The sequence below is a fragment of the Spermophilus citellus genome (genome assembly GCF_964194105.1).
Source record: "Spermophilus citellus genome assembly, chromosome: 4".
Lineage (NCBI taxonomy): Eukaryota > Metazoa > Chordata > Mammalia > Rodentia > Sciuridae > Spermophilus > Spermophilus citellus.
This window is the reverse complement of record NC_138185.1, coordinates 155556230-155584111: the sequence shown is the minus strand read 5'-3', so window position 1 is coordinate 155584111 and position 27882 is coordinate 155556230. Positions and strand designations below refer to the sequence as shown.

The 27882-nt window shown below is 33.4% G+C and overlaps 1 protein-coding gene across 1 annotated transcript in view; it reads right to left on the bottom strand.

The window, feature by feature from the left end:
* LRRC9 (leucine rich repeat containing 9) overlaps positions 1-27882 on the bottom strand; it is a gene marked incomplete at its 5' end in the record, with an annotated part of 83780 nt that overhangs the window by 18875 nt on the left and 37023 nt on the right. The window contains 10 exon segments of the mRNA XM_081292973.1: positions 2517-2656; positions 3323-3431; positions 5922-6052; positions 10018-10140; positions 11423-11643; positions 13151-13328; positions 14732-14866; positions 16907-17032; positions 18259-18450; positions 20031-20150. Of these exon segments, the coding sequence (XP_081149099.1) occupies positions 2517-2656; positions 3323-3431; positions 5922-6052; positions 10018-10140; positions 11423-11643; positions 13151-13328; positions 14732-14866; positions 16907-17032; positions 18259-18450; positions 20031-20150 (1475 nt within the window).

The window sequence follows — 27882 nt, the reverse complement described above, 5'->3', positions numbered from 1 at the left end:
ATTTATTAGAAAAAGGGCTTAGTATACAGAATATTCCAAGAACTAAATATTAAAAAAGCCACATAATCAAAATTAGCAAAGGATTTGAACACACATTTCACCAAAGAAAATATATGTCGGGTTTAAATAAATATGTGAAAAATCTGCCCAACTATATTACTCATTAGGGCATTATGAATTAAAACCTCAATGAGATGCCAATTGAAATCCAATAGAATGGATGTAATGAAAAAGACAGTCAATAACAAGTGTTAACAAGGATATGGAAAAATTAAAATACGTAATATAATGTAAATGGTACAACTATTTTGGAAAAGTGGCATTTTCTTAAGCAGTTAAACACTAAATCACTATATAACCCAACACCTCCATTTTTAATTATCTATCCAAAGTGTCTAACCAAGGGGAACATAATGAAAATATAAGTGCACAAAAACATTTGTTCACAAAAGCTTATTTTTCATAAGGCCAAAAGTGGAAACAATTCAAATGTCTATTAACTGGTGACTGGATAAACATAAGATAGCATACACATGCAACAGAATATCTGAACTCCTAATACATGCCACAGAATGGATGAGGCTCAAAATCATTATTCTGAGTGTAAGAAATGAGATGCACAAAACCACTTATTATATGATTCCACTTTTTTATTTTTTATTTTTTTTAGTTGTAGATGAACACAATATCTTTATTTGTTTATTTTTATGTGGTGCTGGGGATCGAACCCAGGGTCTCACATGTGCAAGGCAAGTGCTCTACCACTGAGCTACAGCCCCAGCCCTATATGGTTCCACTTACATGCAATGACTAGAAAACACAACTCCATAGAAAATAGATTAGAGATTGTTGAAGTGAGAGGTATGAAAGGGAATTGACTGAAAATGGACCCCAAAGATCTTTTTAGTGTAAAGGAAATGTTCTAAAACTCAATTTCAGAAATGATTGCATAATTATAAATTTAGTAAAAATCATTGAATTATACATTTAAAATGAATTAACATGGCATGTACATGCACTTCAATAAAAATGTTAGATTAAATATGAATAGTTCCAATATAAAGGATGTGTATAAATGTTCACGGTGACTTTAATCATAAAAGCCTCAAACTGGAAATATCCCAAAATGCCCATCAATGGTAAATAGATAAACAATTTTTGTATAATTTTGTGATTCAATTCATATAATAAATAAAATAAAAGGGACTACTGACACTTGCAACAATTCAGATGAATCCCAGAAGCACTGTGTTAAGTGAAAGAAGTCAAGACACAAAAGAGTAATTACTATGGACTGCCAATCCTATGAAATTCTAAAAAAAAGCAAAATAATAGTAGTGGAAAGTGGATCAGTGATTGATATGGGTGAGGATGTGGGAGGAGGAGATTGCAGAGAGATAAAAGGGAATTTTCCTGGGGTGGGAACATTTTGTGTCTTGATTGAGATAGTGATTATATGACTGAATATATTAGTTAAAATTCATTAAATGTACACTTAATGAATATTTTATTACATTCAAATTGTACTTCAATAAAAGTGATAAGCACAAGGAAGTTCTTAATTGGGAATACTGGAAATGAAAGTATTCTGACTGATACATGTATTATGTATTCTCTCTATACATATACATAATTTTCCTATTCATATATATGAACATATATATTAAATTATATACATAAAGTTGAAGTATCTATGAAGTTCATACACACATATATATACAAGGTGTGTTTATGAATACATATATGTGTGTTGTGTATATATATATATATATTTATATATATATTTATATAAATATAAATAGATGTGTCCTCATTTTCATGAAGTATCTTTTTATCTTTGCCATTGATATTGGGGCATTAAATGTACAGATAAATAATTTAGAAATAAAAATATTAAGAGAAACCTAGGCCCATACTACTTGAATAACGGATTCCTTTTTAGCATGATAAAAATGTTCTGGAATTAGATAGTGGAGATGGTAAACAAACAATCCTTGTACTGTACACAAAGAGTTAATTATATTTAGTATGTGAATTGTATCTCAATTAAAAAAAACTCAAGGTCACTGAATCTACAGTGACCTTGAGGTGTTTTTTTTTTTAATTTTTTTTCTTTATTTACAATCTAAGTATGAAATGGAGGAAGCAAGGATAAAATGTCCAAAGGAATAGTTTCTCATTTGTTTATTGATATCTGGGATTGAACCCAGGGTTGCTCTACCACTGAGCTATATCATCAACCCTTTTTATTTTTTATTTTGAGACAGGGTCTCACTAAGTTGCTGAGTGATCCTCCTGCCTTAGCCTCCCCTCCAGAGTTGCTGCAATTAGAGGTATGTGCCACCATGCCTGGCTGCAAAGAATAGTTTAAGTATTTTCTTTTTATTTGAGAAGTTCACTTTTGACATATAGCTTTTGAATAAAATAATTAATAAAATAAGTTAAATGTATGTACTGGAACATATTATTTTAAAATTCCCAATAAAAATTATTTGTAATTTAAAAAAGAATTGTACCTATTTATTTTTGAAGTTCCTTGTTGTCCATAACCACTTGAAGGTACTTTCTGGTAAAGTAGTTGTCTATTAGTTAAGTGAGTCTGAGGCTTTAGTCTAGGCATGATTGATTCAATATGATTATAGTTGAGGCATAAGACCTATGGGAAGAATATCTTATTAATCCAATATCCTACAAACTATTAAAATTATAAGGAAAAACTTGGAATATGAACATAATTTAATAAAATATTAGTGTTAAAGATAAGTTTTTATAACCCAAATTATTTAGATTTAGTTTTAGATGTGTTTTTAATTATCTTATATGTTGGAAAATTATAACACCACACATAAAACAAGAAAGACTTGAGAAAGCTACACAGCTTTCTCAATCTGCACTTCTGATTTCTTAAGGTGTGATGTCGATGGAATAACTCCTTAGGCTAGGCCTTATTTGGTGGCTGAGTTGAGGTAACAGGAAAGGAGACAATGAGGCTGCTTGAAGAACCTTAGCATTCTCAACTTCATGTCATACCTTCTCACTATGGAGGCAGCCTTTTATCCCCTCTCCTCCTGCAGAGTAAGATTTACTGCATGCAAGACAATCAATGAATGGAGGTCAAATCAAAATAACTTTGGGAGGTAATACTTTTTCTTGACTAGTAAAAAATAAATAAATAAATAATTAAATAAAAACAAAACAAAAACCTTTGGAATAATTTCTCTGCTCTAGTAAATGGAAATATATTTTAATTAAAAATAAAGAAGATTACAATTTGCATTGAAAACCTAAAACAAAAAAGAGAAAAGATTTGTAAGTGACTCACCTTCACATTCGGCAGATAGATTAGTCCACTGAAAGAGGTAAGATTATTGTTCTGTAGGTTCACATTACTCACATTTCTAAATTGGTCAACTGGGATCAAATCTACAGTTCTGAATTTAAACAAAACAAATATAGTTATTATTTTAATAGGACAGAGAAAAAAAACTTCCTATGTTTTTTGAGTTCCTCCATATATAAACTCCTAAGGGTATTTTTTAAAAGATATCTGACAAATACTATGAAAAGTAATTGCCTTAATATAAAATGTGGGAATCAAAATAAACAGCTAAATACATATTTTTGTTGGGCACATGTGTAAGAAAATGATAGAATTTGATTGTTTTAAGAATGCCTATTACCACATAAACATAACACTATTGCAAAAGAAACCTTATAAAATAAAAATCTGTAATTCATTTATAAATTCACTACACGTCCATAAAAGCATGGTGAAATTGATAAGGTAAATTTTAAGATTTTGAGGTTATAAACTTCAGAGAATATATATGTAAATCAGATTATTTCTGAAATGACAGGAAGTGGATAGGGACAGTAAAGAAAAGGAGAAAGTAGTTATGGCATTGGAAAACAGACCCCTAATATATTTAGGTATGATTACGTTTTAGGGAAAGAAAACCTATAGGAAGAGAAAGAGCTTGAGGTGAGACTTTGAGGATTTGACCCATAGGTGTTAAGCAAATTAGTAGGGCTGACAGTGCAGTAGGCACAAAGGCAGAGAAGCATGAAAACAGTATCTTATAATTAAGATTTGGAAGCTAGAATATTTCAGAGTTTCTAAAATATAAAGTGTCATGAGAAGCAAAGGTAAGAATTACAAAAGATAAAAATTATTCTACGCTACGCAGAATTTTAAATTTTATTCTATAGACAATGAAATCCACTGACAATGTTGAAAAAGGAAATGATATGATAAGACTTGCATCTTAGAAGGCAATATGGGTAACAGAATGGGTTTTCAGGGAAGGTTTATGTAAGTCAAACAAAAAGATCACCAAAGGAGTTTCTAAAACAGTTTACTGCAAATGGCAGTGACTATGGAAAGACAAAGGAATTTTGAGACGAAATTCAAACATGGATCTATTGACAAAGATGGTGATGAATTAAAAATGGAAAACAAAATTTTTCTTTCTTTTTTTGGCTTGGGTAGATGCTGTCTTTTAGATACTATCTACAGAGCAATTGTATGCTCAGGTGAGAATAAGTTTGGGCTAAATATGGTAAATTTGGGAATCATCACCAAAAATTAAATCTTGTTTGCTCAGGAAGAGTACAGAATAAGAAAAAGATGAGAGAAAAGGAGAGGGGATTATAAAAGAGAAGTAAGATAGAATAGAAGGGGGACTAAGGATGAAATTCAGAGATCATCAGAAAGAACTCATAAAGAAATCTGAGAATGTTATAGAAAAACCAAGAATGTGAAACTATGGTTTAGAAGGGAGATAAGAATGCTGGGCATGATGGTGCATGCCTATAATCCCAGTGGCTTCTGTAGTTTTCATCATATAGATCTTTCACATCTTTCGTTAAGTTGATTCAGATTAGAAGTTTGAGGCCAGCCTCAGCAATTTAGTGAGACCATAAGCAACTTAGCAAGACCCTATGTGAAATTTTAAAAGTAAATTAAAAAAAGGGTGGGGATGTGACTCAGTGGTTAAGAACTCCTGGGTTCAACCCCCAGTTTAACTCCCCCCACCCCCCAAAAAAAGGGGATATACGAAGTGAAAGAGGAATCAGCATTCTTGGCCCCTCAGAGGGGTCAAGTTTGATAAGAACTGAAAACAGTTTATCATAGGAATGGTATATGGTTGGGAACTTGCTTAGCATTGATGATTCAATCCCTAGCACCACAAGAACAAAAAATGTGCCAGTGGAAGTACTGCTGCATTGGAATAGAGGGATAAGATATGAGCTGCATAACCTGTTCCTAGCATTGGTCTGGTTGCCAATCTGACATCACTGTTTATTAGTTTGTGTATTTGGACAGGTCTTCTCCCTTGTTGGGTTGTTCCCCCCACCCGCCTCCCCATCCCCCCTCCCCCGTGTCTTTCACCATGGGTTTCACTTAATCATGGTTTCCACATTGAGCTCTATACTCTGGCAACTGCAGGCTGTAGAGTTATTAGTGAAGACCTGGGAATCCATGTTATCAGACAAGTCTGGAGCCTGAACAAAAGAATACTACTTTCATGTCTATTATATGTCTTTGATGATGCTGTTGTGATTAATAAGTTGCAATTTAAAGTGTTATAGAATTTAAAAAATTTTGATCTTCAAGATTTTCTTAACTAAAATATTTAAGTTTTTGCTAAAAAAATAAGGAGAGAGACTAATATATTTGGTTGAAAAGCAAAAACACAATATCCAAGAAAGAAATTGATATTTGAAAACATAGTCTTATATAATAAAAATTATTAATTCATTTCAAAGAATGGTAAAGTTAGCATGAATTTTGGAATAGAGTTGATGATTTATTGGTTATGGTTAGATAAGATGTATAAATGTATGAGCTTCAGAAAAATCATCATAATAATTATATATTTAATTATAATATCAAAAGATATCTAATAAAGTGATTATACCTTATGGATGATGAAGTCCAATTTAATTCCTGCATTTGGGAAAAGTTTGAATGTCCTTGTCGTTCTGTAATCATATCAGAGGTAAGTCTTCCACCAAACAAATCTTTTGCACTCTCAGTCTCTGGTGGTTCCTATATAGGATACCAGTTTCAGTTAAAAATGGAGTGGACTGTATTCTTTCCACTAAGTACAGGTTAACCCCTGCTCATTATATATTTAAAAAACATGAGAATACTAAATGATGCAGAGAAGGTAGACTAGCTAGGGACCTTAGGACCTGAAGAATGATAATCTGGATTTTCTTTTTGCCTCATTTATGTCATTCTGGTGCTGGAGAAACTATAAATGCCAAAATGTCAATAATAGAAAAAAAAAAAAAAACCCAGTCTGTCTTCTCTAGGATATTGAAAGCCTCAGAAGACAGAAAACTTTAAAATAATAATATGTCTACTCCAGGTGAACACCACAAAATATACTGTAGTCCTAACTTTATTCCCACCAGTAAAAGCAGAATGGGCTGCTCAGACTTTCCCAGTTGTAACAAAGCACTCCTCTGTCATTCCCCTGCGACTTGTCAGCTTGGACTTTTATCAGCTCCTAACAGTAATACACCCCCCCTTCCCCCCAAAAAAAGTATTACTTCAGACCAGATGGGGAGCCTGGATCCCCACTTCTACTTTGTAATAATGAGGTGTCTGTGGAGCATTAATGAGGTATTCCTACCTCTGTCAGCTAGGATGAATGAGTGGAGGCCTATGGGGAATAGTAACAAGGAGTCTCTCTCTTCCTCTCCTAGCCAGAGAGAATCAATGGAAGCCTGGTGGGAAATATAAACTCCTACTGCAGTCTAGCAGTTAATTAAGATGTTCATATCAGGTTGTTAACAGAATCCAAGTGGGGGGAACTTGGATTTCTGTCTCTTACAGAAAACAACAAAGTAGTAGCCCAACTTCTCACGGGTATAGTATCAAGTGAGGTTTGCTAAAATAGAAGATTTGAGAAAAAAATTTGGACATAATACCAGTACATCCAAAATAAAATAGAAAAAGCTCTCACCATGTGCCAAACTAATGAAATCTAAACTCAAGCATGAAAACACAATCAACAAACAACAACTTTGAAACAACACATATTTGTAATTATTTGACAAAGATTTCAAAGCAGGCATCACAAAAATATTTCAACAAGCAATTATGAATGTATTTAAAACAAATGAAAAAAATTGAATCTATCAGAAAAGAAGTAGAAAATATGAAGAAGGTTGAAATAGAAATTTTAGAACTGAAAAATACAATAGAAATATAAATGCAATGGAAATAAATGCTCAACAAAAGAATGAAAAGGAAAGAATCAGTGAAATTGAAGATGAATAATAAAAATAGAAAAACAGACAAAGCCAAACAAAAATAAAACACTCTTCTTACCATGGGATTCATATAAGGAGAGAAAAAACAGATGAGGTTGAGAAGATATTTGAAGAAATAATAGCAGGAAATCCTCCAAATCTAGCAAAAGACATAAACCTACAGATTTAAAAAGCTGAGTGAATCCAAGAACAGAAAAAATTCCCCAAATTCATGCAATGACACATAGACACAATCAAAATCAATCAAATTTCTGAACACTAATAAAGGAAAAATTATAAAAGCAGTGAGGGAGGAGTAAAATTTTACCTAGGAGGACGAAACAATTTAAATGACAAAATATTTGTCATTAGCAACCAATAAACAGAGGATGTGGCACAAATATTTTTCAAGTGGCAAAATAAAATAATTGTCAACCTAGAATCCTATATATCAAGAGAAAATGTCATTCAGAAATGAAAAGGGGAATTAAGACATTTTCAGATGAAAGAAAACTAAACAAAGTATCATCATCAGAGATACCATAAAAGACAATTAATAGAAATTCTTAACCAACAAAAGGAATTTTGGAATACCAGGAAAGAAGCAAGTACAATAGACTTTCCTTTTTGAGTTTCTAAATTATCTCTGTTTGGTTAAAGAATAAAGGGATATCTGATGTGGTTCTCAGTATATACAGAGAATATATTTAAGATAATTATTAACAGTGGAGGAGAAATAATGGAAATAAGATTTCTACTCTTAATTAAAACAGGTAAAAATTTCAACAGTAGAGCTCATTAAGTTATATATATGTAATATAGTACCTTGGAGAAATCACTAAAATGTATATATGAAAGACAAAAAAAAACATTACAGATAAATAAAAAATTTGACATATGTTCATTGACATATGTTCAGTCAGCTCATAAAAAACAGAAGAAAACAGAAAAAAAGATATAAAAAACAAACAGGAAATAAAAACAAAATTGCAAACCTGACCACTAGCATGTCAATAACTACATTAAATGTAAATGGCCTATATTCATCAATCCAAGATATAAATTGGTAGTAATAAAATAAAAAGACCCAACTATCTGCTGTAAACAGAAAATCACTTCAAATATAATGAGACACACAGGTTTAAAGCCTTCCAACAAAATAAAACCTGGGACTACATGGATTCTTAGCCAGGTTCTCCTACACCTTTAAGAAAAACTAATGCCAATCTTCCTCAAATTATTTATGAGGTATAAAGGGAAGGAACACTCTCAAATTCATTTTGTGAAGCATGATCCTGATACCAAAACCAGACAAAGACACATAAAGGAAAGAAAATTATAGGATAATATCTCTGATGAACATAGATGAAATTTCATAACATATATATATATATATATATATATATATGAGCTGAATATATTCTCTCCCTACTCATAAATCTAATGCATTTCTATTATTTCTCATTTAACGTCTAAGTTCTTCAGTCTAGTCTTCATGTAAAATTATTAATTTATAAATTTATATCATACCCCATTCTGTAAAGAACTTGTGGCAGTTTATAGGAAACACATATAATAAAATAGTAAAATGCAAATCACAAATAATGAAGACACAGACTAATAAAAATATAAGTTAAAATAGATAAAAACCAGGGTTAGGGCAGAGAGACCATAAGATCCTACTGAGTTATAAAATTTGGGCCTGAGCTTTTTAGTTGTCAAAGTGAGGAAAAAAAATAGTTGAACACTACTCATTATGGGTGAGAGAATAAAACTTTTCCTTAGAGGCAAAAAGGTTTTTTCTATACTTATCTCTAAAAGTATTTTCTCATGTGGTCCTTTGAATGAGGTCACAGAGAGATAGGAAGAAATGATTCTCAACATCTTTTACAGAAAATGCAGAATAGTTTCATAAGACTGTTTTACTAAGCAGTCCTCAATGAAAGCTAACAACTAAATAAAACCCAGTATACGAGATTCTAGAGAATATGTATTTATTGAAGTGAAACTGTTTTAGATTCTCTCAGGGGGACCCTTTAAGAATAAGGAAAGGGATTAGTAATTTTTTTTCAGAGCACCTGAGTACCAAATAATCATGAACTGCCTTCTCAATTTCCTAAAAATTTGTAAGTTTTATTGACTAATGGGAGTTAGGCAACATTGCCCAAGGAAACCTTTTATTCTTCACGCATTTGTCATGTATTTACCCTGTCCCATGGAAATCATAAGCCTCATATGAACTTGCTTTTTATAGAATCCAAGTTTCCAAATGTTGCTTTTATATTCAGCCATGAATTCTCTGTGTGTGTGTGTTTTTTTTAATTTTTACCATTTACTAGTGATATAGTCATACTACACTTGTTGGTTTTCCTTAATTACTAATAATCATATTTTTCCAAGAAATAAGAAGCTGGTTTTAGGTTTAAAGAGATAGTAAGGCTCCAGAGCATATTTTTTTCCTATCCCGTTCCACAAAATTATGCTCTTTACTTTTTAGACATTGATCTCAGTGGGTACAAATGTAAGCATCATATTCCTCCCTTTCCATCTCAATTTACACAATTAAAAATTGCCCAGATGAGAAAAATTTAAAATCCAGATCTAAAATGAGTTTTGGAGACTGAGATCTTAATAAACATAGTAAATTTTGGTATGCTAGTAATAAGTCAGTGTTCTAAATAAATGATTATGGCCTATGAGTATATGAATTTGCTGCTTGAACCAAATGCTATGAGTCATCAAATAACTTACAATTGAGATTCCATCCAAAGCTTTTAATTCTGGAAGATGAAATATTACAAATAATCGGTAGTTTTCTTGATTCCATACAATAATGTTTCCGTACACATCTAGAATGACCAAGTTGCATAAACCCTAGGTAACAGAAGATATACATCATAACCCAGAAAGTTTTTTTCCACTATGAGGTTAAACACCCTTGAATCATCTATAATTTTATAGAATTTCAGTGTTTTTAGGTATAACTTTAAATGCAAGGGTTACCTTTCCAGACCACTAAGGTATATTTTTATGCCACATTTCAGTTTGATATATGTTATCTGATCAGAAACCTTTTAAGGACACTAGACTTTCAGAGTTTTCTTTCAGTGGTAAAGGCTTAGAGGGGAACTTTGATATCTTTTAAGACAATATATTTTGTTTATGGAATAATGGCCTATCAAATGGTATGTATGTGTATACACGGATATAAAAGGAATGAAAAGACACTGCCATTTGAAAAGAGATAAAAATGAGAGGGTGACAGGACACATCTTAAGGGAAAATGTGCTTTCTACTCTATGAGACATTTAGTTGTGCTATGAAGGAAAGACCCTGAGTAGGAGAGGATAGAAGTTAAAACAATAGGAAGTAAAATTTTTCTGCATCAAAATGTAAAATGGCTTATTTGGTGGCTGATGTTAATTAGGTTGGTTGGGTGACTTTAGAAGTTATTTTGTGGGAATAGGATGGGGATAACACTGATGTAAGGAAAAACAGGAAATAGACACAAAATTTTGGTATAAGATAAAGTCCTACAACATGGTATCAGCAAAAGGATAGGCCAGTGTAAGACTCTCAGCGGTAGAAAGTGGCCACTGAACTTAACATGAAGTTGTTACATTACATTTGCAGTGAATTCCTATTCTGTGCTATAAAAATCCTCCATTTCTTCCAAACCTTTAGTAAAGCCTGTTACACAGTAGCCTTGAATTAGTGATTCTTTTAGGGGAATTAAAGAGTACAAATCTGAGTAAAAGTGAAAAGAAAGAACTGGAACTGTTGGTAAAAACAGAGAGATAATCAAGATTTGTACTGACAAAGGAGAATGTTAAGAAATCCTACTTCCCTATCAGGTCAGTCAATTCTTGGAAATACTGAAGGCAGCATATATGAAGAGAAATGGGCTTGGGTTCTTTTATTAAAGTATTAAAATAAAAAGTTATCAAATTGGGGTCATTATGGTTACACATACATATATGATTGTTCAGTATACAAATTAAATGCAAATGTATCTTAATAAACCTTATTATTCTTATTTTAATTTAGTTCTATAGATTTTTCTACATTTTTCAAATTCTTTACAGCTAACATACATTGCTTCCAATGTATAGATAAATGTTTTAAAGAAACAAAAGTTAATAAATACCCCAGTTACCTTTAAATTGTAGATCTCCTGATTGAGAGCAATATAGTTATTGCTTATGTACAATTCAATTAGACTAACAGTTTTTTGTAAACCACTCAATGAAGTGATTCTGTTGTTCTCAAGAGAAAGGGAGTGAAGATGAAGCAAGTTATCAAAAACATGCTTTTCCAACCCAGTTAGAAGATTATTATTTATGCTGAGGCGAGTTAATTTAGTTAGCTTGGAAATGCCTAGAAAAATAAATAAATTCAAGAAAACTTCAGACAGCACTGAAAAGAGAATTTTAAAAATAACTGACCATTTACTGTTTCTCTTTATTTAAGTTAAAATGGCTTTAAAATTCTGTAACCATCACTGCCTTTCAGAGGGAAACAAAAATAAATAAAATCCTTTTTCAAATATCTAATTCTAATTTTAGATTCATTTTTTTAGGTGTTAAGGAAAAGCACCACATAGCAAATACTTAATTTATCCATCAAATAACCTTAAAATGATATAATTAATCAGGATTTTCATCTTCAAGACAACACAAAGCTATACACAAAACTCAATAATCACCTATCCCTCATTTTAAAACATTAAGGTAATAAATTGGAAAGGATTACTAATTATAGAATCACCTATACTTAAGAGAATCATTTGGCCTAATTTCCCCATGGTATGTTCAGAAACGCTCTAGGACAGTTTAGAAAATGGCCCCTCTAACTAGAATCTTACCCCTGTGTAACCTTTGCAGCTATAGGTCCTCTATAATTGTGGTGGGCAAGATAGAAGATGGTGTCATAGTTGGTCTTAAATGTATCACTATTAGGTTTGGGACCATAGGTAAATTTTGAAACTTCTGAGCCTCAGTTTCTTCATTCGTAAAAGGGTCATACTAAAATCTACTTCCAAAGGGTTGTGGAATTAAGTGCAATGATCTTTGGAGAGGAAGAATAAGAGGAGTTGTTAGCAAGCCATAGAAGTTTTCTTTCAATTTCTTTCCAGATTCAAAGCACTAAAGGAGAATACAAGTAAAGCTGTGAAGGAATCAGAAAATATAACTTGGAATATTCTAGAACAAGCCCTCCAAACTCTGGATTCTTAGCTACAGATAAGCACAAACCCAAATGAAGTAAAGAATCTGGAAAATCTGAAGACAGGAATAGTCTTTCTTATTCTGTTTATTTCAGAAAAATGTTTTAATACTGAATTTTAAAAATTCAAATAAAGCACATTACATTGGTCTCTTATTTTGAGACATTACTAAAGTTGCTTAATTGTACTTGCATGTAGATCCATTAAAAGGTTATAAATAGTACATTTGATTTTCATTTTATACTAAGTGTAATTATATTTGTTGAAGTCTTAAAATTTCCAAATACAAACTTAATTCCGTATTTTGCAAAATAAACTAGCTTATCTTTTTCAAGATATACATCATTTATCCTTTTATTCTATTTAAAGATATTAATAACTCCCTAGTTTGTATGTGCTAGGGAGTAGTAATAATTGGTAAATACTGGCACAGAGGAGAAGAGGAGGTCAAAGTCCACCTGGGCTCATTATGCATAGTATACCGTTTGCAACAATCTCAATAGGTATTTAGAATATCTGCTGCAAACCTTCTTGGAACTTCTCTAGTGATCATCTTCTTCAGAGATTCTGTCCTCAGTGTCACCATTTTTTTTTTTTTTTTTTTGCTCCTGCTGTTTAGACATTCACATTTTGAGACTTCAAAGTTTTTGAGTGTCTTACCTTCTATCTTTGAGATGCAGTTTCCATCTAATGTGAGCTCTTCCAAGTTGATACAGGATTCCAAGCCTTCCATTTTAGTGAGATTATTATTGCTGAATGATGCCCATTTCAAATTTTCCAATTTTTCTAAATTTGTGATTTCAAAGAGATGTTGTCCATCTAAATTTAAGGCAGTTATCTATACAATAATTCACATTATATGTTACTTCTGAATCTTGTAAATAAATTCAATCAATGTTACAAGATAAAAAAATTGAACAATAGAATTCAAAATTCCTTCAGAAACTAAAAATATTGTGTCATTCTTAATTTTGAAAAAAATAAAATTTGAAGACTGTGAGTTCAATAGGGACTTTTATGATATTAGGGACACTGACATGCCAGTCAGATTCCTCCTACAGTAAAGAACTTGTCCCAGTTGTGGGCAGTGCTGTTGGCGGAAAGCCTACAGCTGTTAGCACCTCTAGGGACTACAGACAGCTGCCTTGACCAAGGTCACTTTCCTTCCCATCTTGGCCCATATCCAATAATGAAGAGAAATAAAGACCCGGGCATCTCAGTCTGACATGGGAAAAATTTAAAGGACACTTCTAATTCCAGGACTCCCCATGGAGTTGACCAAAGCTGTCATTGGGCCTGTACTGAAGCTCAGAATCAGTATACACTCCATAATAAAAACGATGCTACTATTAGCTTTCATTTTCAAGGACTCCCTTAGCCAAATTTATATTTCTGGCAAGTTTCAGTCTTTTCTTAGCCCAATTTTATCTGTCTTGTAGGCTCCATAAAGGACTCTGGTGAGTTCTAGTGACCTAATGTAACAAGATATTGTTAGTGCTCTATGGCCTTTCCCTTACCTGGGCTGAATTCTGACCAATTCTTCTATCCCCTTGCCAAGATTCATGATCCTTATCACCCAAATTTTGGCTTGATCCCTGTCTCTAATCCTTTAAAGTCTGCTGGCTGTTTGTGACATATTATCAGAATCTATCCTTTACTTTGCAACATACTTTTGTCCTAAATCTCTAATTCTACAGTAACAACAGTCAAAATCTATCACAACAGTGACATCTATCTACAACTTGACCTTTTTTATATTTTGGAATGTGATAAATTTATTACATTTTTTTTCTAATAATAATATTGCCTTTTTATTTTTTCCAACTTTATGAAGTATAAATATAAATTTAAAGTTGTATATGTTTAATGTGTACAACTTCATTTGATATGTATACACTGTGATTTAAACACTGCATGATCTCAATTATATGTGAAATCTAAAATATTGAAACTCATGAATGCAGAGAATAGAATGATGGTTACCAGGGGCTTGGGGCAAAGGGTTTCAGTCATGCAAGATTAAATCTAATGTACAATATTGTGACTAAAGTTAAAGCTATTGTATAATATACTTGAAATTTGCTAAGAAGGTGCATCTTAAGTATTCCTTCCCTATTTTAATTCATCTCTTTCAATTTTTCCCCTTACCTATCTGTGCCCTCTTTATGATAGACCAAGACTGACTGACAACATCAATTTAAATTAAGCTTTTATATTAAATTTCATAGAATTAGCCTATACCTTCAAGTGCCAGTTTCCATTCAGATGTAAATGTGGTCCAAATTTTGAAATCTGTGTCAGAATTTTGGCAGAAGGCCAGATACTAAGTATCCGTGGTCTCTCCTCTTTGGTACTAGAATGCCGTAAGATAGATAGCTAATAAAATAAAAAAACACGATGAATAAAAGAAATAGCATACAGAAAAAGAAATAGCAAAAGAAATAGCATCATTTATATATATTTAAAAAGTATTATTTCCTAGGTAAAATAAATGGCACAATACGTAATTTTTAAACAGGACAATTTGTTTGCCTTAACATATTTTCAATATCTAGATGTATTTTTAAGTATTCATTTTTTCATTTTAGCAAATATTGAACTATTAGAAGATAATATTTATAAAACCTTGAAGAGAATTACTATAACACAAACACCAATATAATCCAGCCATTAAAGCAGCTTGAGAGTTAGAATATTACTAATACCTTATAAGGTCCCTGTCTTGAATATATTTGAACTTTATGAAAAATGAATAATGTACTTTTTCTATGACTTGCTTTGTTTGCTTAACATCCTATTTGTGAAATTTTATCTGTGCTTCTCTATGTAGATGTAGTTCATTCATATGTCCCTGCTATACAGTATTCCTGTATTCCCATAATGAGTCTCCTGCCAATGAACACGCAGGTTGATTCAGCGTCCTTGCCTTTTTGAATACTGTCATCATAAACATTCTTGTACATGTTTCTTGAAACATACATGTAAGAGCTCTTTCGAGTATATGTCAGTAACTAATACTGCTGGACTGTAGGGGGTGGTGTGAGTGTGTTGTGTATGTAATAGCACCAAATTGTACCAATTATAACTGTTACTTTATATTCTTGCTGAAAGTTGTTATTGTCAGCTTTAATAAATAGTAGGTCATTGTAGTTTTAATGTTCATTTTCTGGAACACTAATGTGGTGAAGCATCTTTTCCTAATTGGTTGTTCTGATTTCCTCTCTAGTGAAATGTCTGTTCAAATTTTTTCCTCATTTTTCTGTTCAGTTGGTTGTCTTTTCCCTTACACATTCTGAATATATAAAGAATATCTTTTGACACTCCTGTTGCAAATTTCTTTCCCTAGTATGTAGGTTGTCTTTTTTACTTTCTTTATGGTATCTTATGCAAAAGACATATTAATGTTGATATAGGCAAAACAAATATTTTATGGTTTATGCTCTTTGTTTCTTTCCTAAAAAATTCTTCCTTAGTTCAAGGTCATAATAATTCTGATCTTTTCTTCTAAAACATGGTTGGTTTTGCTTTTTGCACTGAAGTCTTTGATGTACTTGTGCCAATGCCTTTTACCAAATAGCCTCTTATATGCAAAGGTAGCTGTTATTATCAAGTTTCCATAGATGTATGGATCTCGGTTAGATCTTTATTCTGTTCTGTTGGTCTATTTGTCTAACTGCACCAATATAACATTGTCTTAAAATTTTTCAATAAACTTTGATTTCTGGTAGAGCTAATTCCCAAGTCTTTAGGAGTGTTGATAGTGTTTTTTTTAATCACCAAAATATTTCTTCCCTTCATCTTGAAGAGATCCAAAGTTAAACTTTACATTATTTAAGGAATTAATATTCATGTACCCCACAGAAATTAAATAGCTAGATAGAGTGGTGATATTTAGGAGGTTGAAGCTATTTTGGCTAAAGTATGGCGTTTTTTTAACCATAAAATAATCACTGTTTTTATTTTTGATAAATCTGTTTTTGGTATGTCTTTTTTTTAAAGTATAGCATTTTTAATCTGGATAATATAGCTTTATTTTTCTCTCTCCTCATCCCTGGGCTCATCTGTCAAAACTAAGCAGATAATTCACTAAACACTTTCTCAAAGCCTCTAAGCTTACCTCATTCTCACAAAGTTCCTTATATAGGCTTTAGAACAGACTCTGCTAAGTTGAGGTAACTAGGGGGAAAAATGTAACCCTAAAGGTATTTATATGCAGGGCTATATCAAAAGAGTCCATATAACCAGATGGTATTTAAATGAGGTTCATATGAACAGAAAGCAACCAAGTTGTATAATTGCTACATATTATTTTTTATTAATATGGTAAGAGGGAATATAAAATCTTAACTAAAAATGAGTACAGGAAATATATATACATTCCAATAGTACAAGAAATATTAAACAGTAAAATCTAACCTGAGTAATCTTTGTTCCGGTAATAAATTTCATAGCTGCTGTTGTTTCTTCTTCAGAAATGAGATGTCCATCTAAATGTGTAAGAGTCTTTAATCTGCCAATGACACTCAGCCTCAATGTGGCTGGCTTGGGAAAAATTACAAAAAGTGAATTTTCACAAAATATTACATACGTTATAGTATAGAAAGGAGCAATTTTTTCATTTCTTTCCTTATAATTCAAAATTATCCATTTCCTTGTTCCTTACATGTATCTAAAAATAAAGGCTTCATTTAATTCTTTAAATAATAATTGAAATTAAATTATATTGAAGAGTTAATCTGTTTCATTTCCACATGGATGATTCCATTCTTATGAAGGGGAGAAGTCCTATGAACTGTTGAAAATTGGCTGTGGTGAAAAGAGTTAAAAGAACAACTGCAATGACTCCTGTTTATCTAGATGAGCAGTAAGCTAGTAAGCTCCATGTGTGATTCAATATGGACAGTTAGCCCTGGACATCCAATTTGGCAGCAGGGAGAGAGTTGTATTGTGATCATCCAGAAGGTCTGCTTTGGCAAAAGAAAAAGATTAAATTTTGCAAGTTTAAAAGAAGAAATATAATAATATAAATTCAGAAATATGGCCAACTGAATAAACTGATCACTCTTTAGTCCCCCACAAAAAGTTGAATATAATACATTTCAGAGGTGGAGAAAGAAAGATTCTTGAAATTATAAACTTGGACATTATTTAAAATAGTTGGAGATACCCTTAAATCTAATCATTGAATATTGAAATCACATATTTCATGATGATAAAAATACTGTTTAATCATATTTCATCTTACAACAGAACTTAAGACTTCATAATGCAATTTTATAAGGGGAGGTGATTTCTGGACTTAAAATAGAGAACAATGCAAAATTCTAAGTATAATTGTAAAACATGTTTCTCAACACAGATTAGAATATATTACACATCAAACTATGTTTCTTCTTTAATAGTATACTTCCCTCACTGTATCATATTATTTTTGGTTCCTGTGCCTCATTTACAGTAGGGTTCTGGCACACAGCTTTATAAATTCTCTGGAGGTGTGCAGAAGCCAGTGACATCAATCATTCTTAAAGCAATAATGCTTTCAAACTGTTAGAGGTTACAAGAAAAAAAAACTTAACATGAAAGTATAGCCTTTTCTTATGGTAACATCTGATACATTTGATTACTACGCTAAATTCAATTTATGAAGGATTTTAAGTCTAGAAAAACAAAGATAGTTGTCCCATTTCTGGCTACTATTTGCTGAAAAGTAGTGAGAAAATAGCTTCAAAGTAAGTGTTTGCTTTTTCAAAAACATGTCTGTTGCATACCTTTTGCCATGGATTATGTTGAATATTAAGAGTGAGAAGGCTTGTGGTGTGTTTACATAACACATTTATTTCATCCCCAGATTTCTTTAGTTGATTCCAGCTCAAGTCCAAGTGCTTTAGTTTCATCAGACCTCTAAATCCCTCAAGAGTTATCACATGGTTGTGGCTTGCATCCAAATATTCAAGGTTATACTGCAGCATAGACAAACAAAAGTGATGGTCAGAATCGTGGTTTGTGTTTACACAGCTCTTTTCTCTGGTTCTTTAAATGCCTTGCATGCTTTCTTATAATCCTCATAAAAAACAGACACAGTAGTTAAGCTACAATAATGAAATCAATATGTTTATTTTCTTAAAGAGCTATGGGTATTTAATTTGATGGTAATTCTCTCAATTCACACTTAACTCTTATAACATAGATCAGTCATATTTGCTTTCATGGGAGAGAAAGCAAAATGAAATAGACAAGATGATTTGTCCTCAGCAAATAAAATATACTTCTAATTAGGCAGCTTCTGGTTTATACTGTTGAACTCAACCTGGTTTTAAAAGGTTCACCCTCAGGGGTAGAAATTAAACCTATGAATTTGACTCTATAATTTTCTTTTTAAAGTGTTCACAACTTTAAATAAGAATTATTAATAGGAATAGTCAATATTTATTTATTTATTTATATGAGTATCAGGGATTGAACTCAGGGGCACTCTACCACTGAGCCACATCCCCAGCCCTATTTTGTATTTTATTTAGAGAAAGAGTCTCACTGGGTTGCTTAGTGCCTCACTTTTGCTGAGGCTAGCTTTGAACTCTTTGATACTCCTGCTCAGCTTCCCAAGCCACTGGATTACAGGTGTGTGCTACTGCACATGGCTGATAAGAATTTCTAAATTATAAAAGTTACACACATTCATGCCCATGACACAGACATTATTGTATTTGTCTATGATATACCAGAAGGCAAATGCAAATCAGATAAGATCTGTGCATATGACATTCAGGTAGAAAAGATAAAGAAAGAGAAATAGCAACCTGAATAATGAAGATTTAAAGAAATGACAGCATTAGATGTGCAGTAGTAAACTAGAAAGTGAAATAGGACTCAAAAGAAGGAGAAGAGTGAGAAAATAAGAGCAGAGGAAATGGAATGACACACAAGAACATTTTCAGAATTTATTTTAATATATTGATACATTTAATTAAAGTAGCTAGATATCAGATAAGACCATAGGTATATTTTTGGTGTGCAAATAAAATCTAAACTTAAGATCTGTTTTAGAGAAAGCACCAGAATATAGTGAATGTGTGCTTTATCCCTGATTTAGGCCATATAATCTTGCATATGGTATTATGAAGTCATAGTTACAAAGATAATTTACCCTTTAATTTTACTTAAATGTTTTCAAAAGGAAAAAAAACTTTCCTTTCAAAGGAGTGGTTATTTTAAAAATTATTTATTTCAATTTATCATTTATCTTTTTATTTTTTGCTGTACCAATGGTTTTTAAAAAATATTAAATTGACAGATTAAGTGTGACTCTATTCAAGGTGTATAGTGAAATGATTGGGTATATTATACACTGTATGATGGTTACTGTAATACAATTAATTAACATAATCATTACCACCCATGTTTGTTCATCTTTTAAATGAACGTTTCTACCTTAGACCAATATCCTATCATATCCCCCTTCCTCACAGGTCCTGATAGCCACCATTGAACCCTGTGCTTCTATGAGTTTCACTTTTTTAGATATCAAAAGGAAAGTTCTTACCAAGTGGTATACATCATCTAAACAAGTAAATTCATTAAAACTAATATTCAGTTTTCGAAGTCCTGTTAATTTGGAGAGATCTCTCAATTTACTCAAGCTGTTTCCATGTAGATTCAGACTCTGAAATACAATAAAAATTAAAAAATAAAAGAGATTACATTCTATATCATACTGTGAATATCTAAACTGTTTAGACAATTACTTGAACCAATATAACACAAAATAAGAAACTGCTTATTTTAAATTACATTAGGAGAATGTCAATAAGAAAAACTAATCTATGATGTTAAAATGTTAAAAAGTAAAAATAATTTACAATAGCATCTTTGGACCTGATTATTGAATGGTATGATTTACAACTGGGTCTAAATTTATCAATAATTGACATGACATTCTTTTTAGGAAATAGTTAAATATATGTGTTAAGATATTTATTAGGGATGATTTATTTCTCAGGCTGGAAAGTGAACAATGGGGTCCTCAAGATTTCAGGTATTAGATAGGAAATCTCACAGCAAAAAGATGGCAAGGTATACCTTCATGGAAGGAAACTATGAGAAAAAAACTGTATGGACTAATGAAGAAAGGGTAAAGGTACCAAAACAGCAGGACAAAACATCGAAGAACATGGTGGGAGAACAATCTAAAACAATGCCTGTGTCAGATTTTGTCCCAGATTTTCCCTGTATGTTTCATCCTAAACTTTATAAAAATGAATGCTTTTACAATTTTAAATTTAGGGGAGATCTTGACGCCTACATGTTTTTCTGTCTATTGTGAATGATATCAAGTTAAGACTATATTTATGTATAGCCTACAAAATAAACAATGATGCAGTTAAATGTATTAGTTCAGTTGATTATAGTGTCCACAAATGAGCATTATTATAATCAAATCAAGCGTCTACACCCAGTCATCTTCATTCATCACCATCATATTAAATCACTACATTCCTCAAAGAGAAAAACAATTAAATTTCTAATAGTACTCCAAACTAGCAAAAATTGTGAAGAAGGGCCAATTTATGCAGACTAATTATTTTATGAATATAGGCATCACCATGCAAGAATCTACAGATATCTTACACTTAGCATGACTACAACTGAATCCATCATCTTCCTTGTATCTCTACTGGGTAGCCTATGTTTTCATCCTGATTAAGAGTTTTACTGTCTGTTGATAACCCCCTTTTTCCCTTTTGCCCATATACATTTGATTGTAGAAACATTTCTCAAACCTCCATTCCTACCAGTGTCCTAGTATAGACTATTATTTCTTTTTTTTAACTACTGCAATGGGTTTCCACTGCATCTCCAAACCACCAGTCTGACTTCAGTTATGGACTCCACCAGCTGCCAAGTGAGTGTATTCCTTACAAAGAAGAAACTAAGCTTTTAAATTTGGCTTCCAATATCCACCCTAATGTGACTACAACCTCCTACTATTCCAGCCTCGGCTTCATGTATTTTCCTTGAATTCCAACCTTTATCTTGATCTACCACCATCACAATATATATCTTAATCTTCCTGAATTTCTCAGTGTTCCCTGAAAACAAAGTATCTTTCAAAACCAAGTGCTTACTTATAAAAAGAATATTTTCTCTTTCTGGAAGATGTAAACAACTACATTTCTCTTATCTTCAAAAAAATCCTTTCAAGGGCTGGGGATATAGCTCAGTTGATAGAATTTTTGCCTTGTATGCACAAGGCCCTGGGTTCAATCCCCAGCACCACACACACACACACACACACACACACGCACACATGCACACACGCACGCATACACACATGCACACACACACGCACACACACACACACACACACACACACACACACAAATATCCTCTCAGAACTCACCTCTATGAGGCTCTCCCACCAACTCCAACACCTATTTATCTCTTCTACTAAACTGATGTTATTGAGGCAAGGAAAATAATTCATTCATTTTGAATCCCTAAAACTTACCTCACTGCCTAAAACAGCAAATTCTCAGTAAATTATAGGTAAATAAATCAATGCAAAAGCCAAACTTATAATTGAGAACTCTAAGTTTTAGGGGTTTTTATTTGGTTTGGCTTGATTTTGATATTTCTTAAGGAGACAAAGTATTTCTACATGACACTATTTTACTATGTGTAAGTGGTGATAAAAGGAAGAAGTGCAAGGGCTATTGATGTCTAAATATTTTTGTAACATCTAATCTTCTTACTAGAAGACAGGAATTTGCTGACTTTTAAGCAGAATAGGCAAATTTAAGAAGAAAATCTTATCTATTCATATATCATGGGAATTGATCAAATAAATGTAGAATCAGGTAGGTCACAAGAAGGCCAATGTATTATAAAGTCTTATACTCTCCATTTTTTATTTTGGCTTGGAACAGCAACTTTCTATTGCTATGTTTAAATTTTTATTTAATTGCTTTAAACTCAGAAATACATACTGTGGAAACTCAATCAAATCAGAGAACACTATTTTTTTAATCATTTCATTACTAAAACTTTATTATAAAATCTATGAATTATATATTAAATCTTGACATAATAGTAGAAAAATAATAGTTTCTGAGTACTTCCAGTCTGAAGATTGTTCTTATAATCACTATTCTGTACATTTATGATAAAGAAGGTGATATTACTATCATGTTATAAAGTTTTTCCTCCTTTTATAATGATAACTGGCTTAGGTAAAGACTTATTCACCACTTTATACCCTAGACTTAAAGATGCAGTAGGATGGTGATGAGGTAATTTCATCAATGAAATCCCATAAACTTCTTAAAACAGATTCTTTCTGTTGAGAGCCACAGCCAAAGGCGGCCCCAGCAAACTTCCAGCTGCCAGCAACATCTAGCTGATTGGCTCCTCTGCGGTGATGTTCATTGGGCTGTTTCCCCGCCCTTCAGACTGCCAGCTGATGATTGGCTCACAGCGGCCCCAGCAACATCTAGTTGATTGGCTCCTCTGCGTTGATGTTCATTGGGCTGCTTCCCTGCCCTTTCAGACCACGGAGCTGCTCATTGGGGGACTTCTTTGGCTCCGCCCATGCGACCCAGGCAATCGGCCTCAAGAGCAGGAGGATATGGGGAGGGGGTGAGGCTTGTGTTGGGGTGAGAGGCTTGAGGGAAGCCGGTGGTGGCAGTTGGGCTCTGAGGGTTTTTTCCTGAGAAGCTGTTTTGTTTGGCGAGTGTAGTTCTAAAAATAAATTTCGTTTCTTTTGACAAGTGGCTCCTGAATTGTTCCCAGCCAGACTGCAGCATTTGGTGGCTCCCACGGGGAGCTACTGAGGGTAAGTAAACTGCTCGCCCCTGAGGGCAGGGCGACAGGATGGGTAGCCATTTTAAGATTCCTCTTTTGTTTTGCTTCACTTTTGTTTTAAGTTGCCTGTCCCTGGAGATGAATGAGACGGAAGAAAAACCGCTCACATCTGAGGAACAGATAGGGAGAAAGGCTATAATGATTTTTTGTTGTTCCATTTTTATTTCATTCTATCTCGGTTTTGTTTGGTGTTATCTTGTTGGGTTGTATTATAGTAGAAATATGGGATCAGAAATTAGTAAAAAACAAACCAAAAGAGTGTTAAGTAAATTGTTAGAGGAAGGAGGCATCCCAGTAAAATCAAGAGCAGTCAGGGCATATGTTGATACAATACAAAAATGTAGCCCATGGCTTTTTAAGGAGGAGTTGTTAAATATCTCATAATGGAACCATCATGGTAAAGATTTAAAAAGAATAGAAAAGAAAAGCCCAGGAACTCTGCCAGTTGGCACATTGACATTGTGGGTGTTGGTATCTGGTTTGCTTAGTCCAAAGCCTTCAGTTCAGACAATGGTAGAGGAAGGAGAAGACATATTGATTCAAGTAAAAGAGAAGGTCTCTCAAGTTAGTCAGAAAGAGGAAAAGATTCAAGTAAAATAGAAGGTCTCTCAAGTTAGTCAGATAGAGGAAAAGATTCAAGTAAAAGAGAAGGTCTCTCAAGTTAGACAGAGGAAAAGATTCAAGTAAAAGAGAAGGTCTCTCAAGTTAGACAGAGGAAAAGATTCAAGTAAAAGAGAAGGTCTCTCGAACTAATCAGACAGAGGAAGAAAGTGTAAAGCAGAAAAAGCCATCAGGGGAAAAGTTACAACAGGAGACTGCTACTAACGCCTTTCTATCAGAGGGCGTAAGTGTCCAACCAACAGCACCACCTCTACAGGAGACTGCTACTAACACCATTCTATCACCAGAGGGCATAAGTGTCCAATCAACAGCACCACTTCCATATGCTAGGAGGCTCCCAACCCCTGCAGTTGATAGTTGGGATCCTGAGACAGGATCTCAAGTATTAACATGCCCTGTATTTGAGGTAGGAGGGCAGCAAATTTACCATGGCTTAAATTTCAAAACAGTGAAGCAGCTAAAAGAGGCTGTAACAACCTATGGTCCTCAAGCACCCTTCACTATAAGCTTGGTCGAATCCGTTAACAACTTGAACATGACGCCAGCAGATTGGGCTAATATGTGTAAAGCTGTGCTAAATGGAGGTCAATACCTGTTATGGAAGGTTGCCAATGAGGAATTTTGCAAGAAGACGGCTAGGCGAAATGCAGCAGCTGGTTATCCTCAGAGAAATCTAGATATGTTGTTAGGAAAAGGACCTTATGAGGATCAGCAGCAACAAATTGCATATGATCCTGGCATATACTCACAAATTGCTATAGAGGCAATTAGGGCATGGAAGACTTTACAAGGACATGGAGGTTTACAAGGTCAATTATCTAAGGTAATACAAGGAGCTAATGAATCTTACGCTGAATTTGTAGATAGGCTTATTCAAACAGCTACCAGAGTTTTTGGGAATACAGAACAAGCAATGTCATTAATAAAACAACTGGCTTATGACCAAGCAAATCGTTGGTGCAGAGATATCATTAGACCATGGAAACATGAAGATTTAAACACATATATTAAATTATGTAGAGACATTAATGAACAAGAGCAAGTCATGGCAGCTGCAGTAAAACAGGCTTTAGATGCCAGAGACATTAATGAACAAGGGCAAATTGTGGCAGCTGCAGTAAAACAGGCTTTAGATTCCAGGCCAAGAACATGCTACAATTGTGAACAAACAGGACATTTTAAAAGGAATTGCCCCATAGGAGGAGGGTTTAACAAAACTAGGTATCAAAGGAGTAGAATACCGGGTATTTGCCCACGATGCCGTAGAGGCAGACATTGGGCTAATGAATGCCGTTCTCAAACCACCATAGAGGGTACTCCATTATCAAAAAACAAGGACAAGGTGTTTATCCACAATATCATGGAGAAAGGCATCAAGCTCCGTTGCCAAAAAATGGACAGGGGGCCCCAATGCTCCGGGGCCCCAAACCACAAATATACGGAGCACTGGAGGAACCCAGTAACCCCATCAGGGTAGTGCCCAGGACACATTGTCCATTAGATCCCTCATCAGACAAACCAGAGGGAGCGCAGGGTTGGACATCTGTGCCTCCGCCAGATCAGTACTAACTCCAGAGATGGGAGTTCAAATCATTCCCACAGGGGTAAAAGGACCTCTTCCCAAAGGAACAGTAGGCTTACTATTGGGACGCAGCTCTTCTACCCTAAAAGGACTTATGATAAGTCCTGGGGTAATTGATCCCGATTATGAAGGTGAAATAAAAATTATAGCCAGTTCTCCAAAGGGTATATCGGTAATTTCACCAGAAGATAGAATAGCACAGTTACTAATAATACCAAGCCTAAATGATAAATTTTCCAGTCGTGCTGTAGAAAGAGGTTCCAAGGGATTAGGCTCCACAGGTGTAGATTGGGCTATGCTTTCTTTAAATTTAGATTCTCGCCCCATGCTAAAACTAAATATTCAAGGACATGAATTTAATGGGCTACTGGATACAGGTGCAGACCTTAGCATCATCTCTCGTCAAGAATGGCCAAAACATTGGCCATTACAACAAGCCACTCAAACGCTTCGAGGCCTAGGAGTGGCGACTAATCCCCATAGAAGTGCAATGGTATTAGATTGGAAGGATCCTGAAGGATGTGAAGGAACTATACAGCCATATGTATTGGATCATCTTCCCGTAAATTTATGGGGACGAGATGTCCTAGATCAATTAGGTTTGACATTAACAAATAATATCAACCAAAATGCACCTACTATTATGACTAGACAAGGTTTTAGGAAAGGAAAAAGATTAGAAAAACAAGAACAAGGTATAGCAGCACCAATACAAATAGATCAAGGAACAGACAGACATGGGTTGGATTTTCAGAAAGGGCCACTGAGACAATAAAAATTACTTGGAAATCAGAAAGACCAGTATGGGTTCCTCAGTGGCCCCTGACTAAAGAAAAGATACAAGCAGCCCATGATCTGGTCAAACAACAATTAGCGGAAGGACATATAAAACCTTCTGTATCTCCCCATAATACTCCCATTTTTGTTATCAAAAAGAAATCTGGTAAATGGAGATTATTGCAATATTTAAGAGCCATTAATAATGAAATGGTCATTATGGAACCTGCTCAATCGGGGATTCCTCAATTGTCTGCTTTGCCAAAAACTTGGTATGTTTTAGTTATAGATATTAAAGATTGTTTTTTTTTTCCAATTCCAATTCATCCTGAGGATAGTCCACGTTTTGCATTTACTATCCCTGCACTGAATCATGAAGGTCCTGATCAGAGATATGAATGGAAAGTACTCCCTCAAGGGATGGCTAACAGCCCAACTATGTGTCAAATTTATGTTAACAAAGTAATCCAGCCACTTAGAAATCAAAATCCTGAGCTACAAATATTTCACTATATGGATGATGTATTATTAGCACACAGAGCTAAAAACACATTGCTAGAATGTTATGCCACACTTACAAACTTATTAAAAAATTATAATCTAGAGATAGCAATAGATAAAGTACAATTAAATTTTCCAATTAATTATTTAGGAGTTCTATTATCCTCAACCATGGTCCGTCCACCAAAAATTCAAATACGAGTAGATCAACTCAAATCACTTAATGACTTTCAAAAGTTATTAGGAGACATAAATTGGATAAGGCCTTATCTAGGTATACCAACAGGAGAGTTAGGACCTTTATTTGATATCCTAAAAGGTCCATCAGATCCAAATTCACCCCGAATGTTAACGCCTGAAGCAAGAAAGGCATTAAAAATCATTGAAACATATATGGAAAATATGCATTTGGATAGAATTGATATAAGTTTGCCTTTATTATTTATTGTACTACCAACAAAAAATATTCCTACAGGAGTATTTTGGCAAGAAGGTCCATTATTATGGATACATTTATCTTATTCTCCTAACACTATTCTTACTAGGTATCCTGAGGCTGTAGGACAATTAATACTCAAAGGAATAAAAGCAGCAAAGGGAGTGTTTGGAATTTCTCCCAATAAAATTATTACTCCATATACTATGAATCAAATTGATGAGTTAGCTAATGAGTTAAATACTTGGGCAATAATCATGTGCAAATTTAATGTTTGATTTGATAACCACTTACCATCTAATCCTTTATTGTCTTTTTGGTCATTGCATCCTGTAATTTTTCCAAAAATGACAAGAAAAACACCTATCATGAATGCTCCAAATATATTCACTGATGGGTCAAATAATGGTACAGCAGCAATAGTTACACCTGATCAAACTTTTACATTTTTAGTACCCAAACAATCAGCTCAAAAGGTAGAGCTTAATGCAGTATTACAAGTTTTTGGGTGCTTGAGGACCATAGTCTGCTTCTGAATATTTCAGAAGCAGACTTAAAACTATTGACTTTGTTTATTTTAGGAAAGTACTTTACATTCTCTTTCTGCTTTATACAGTC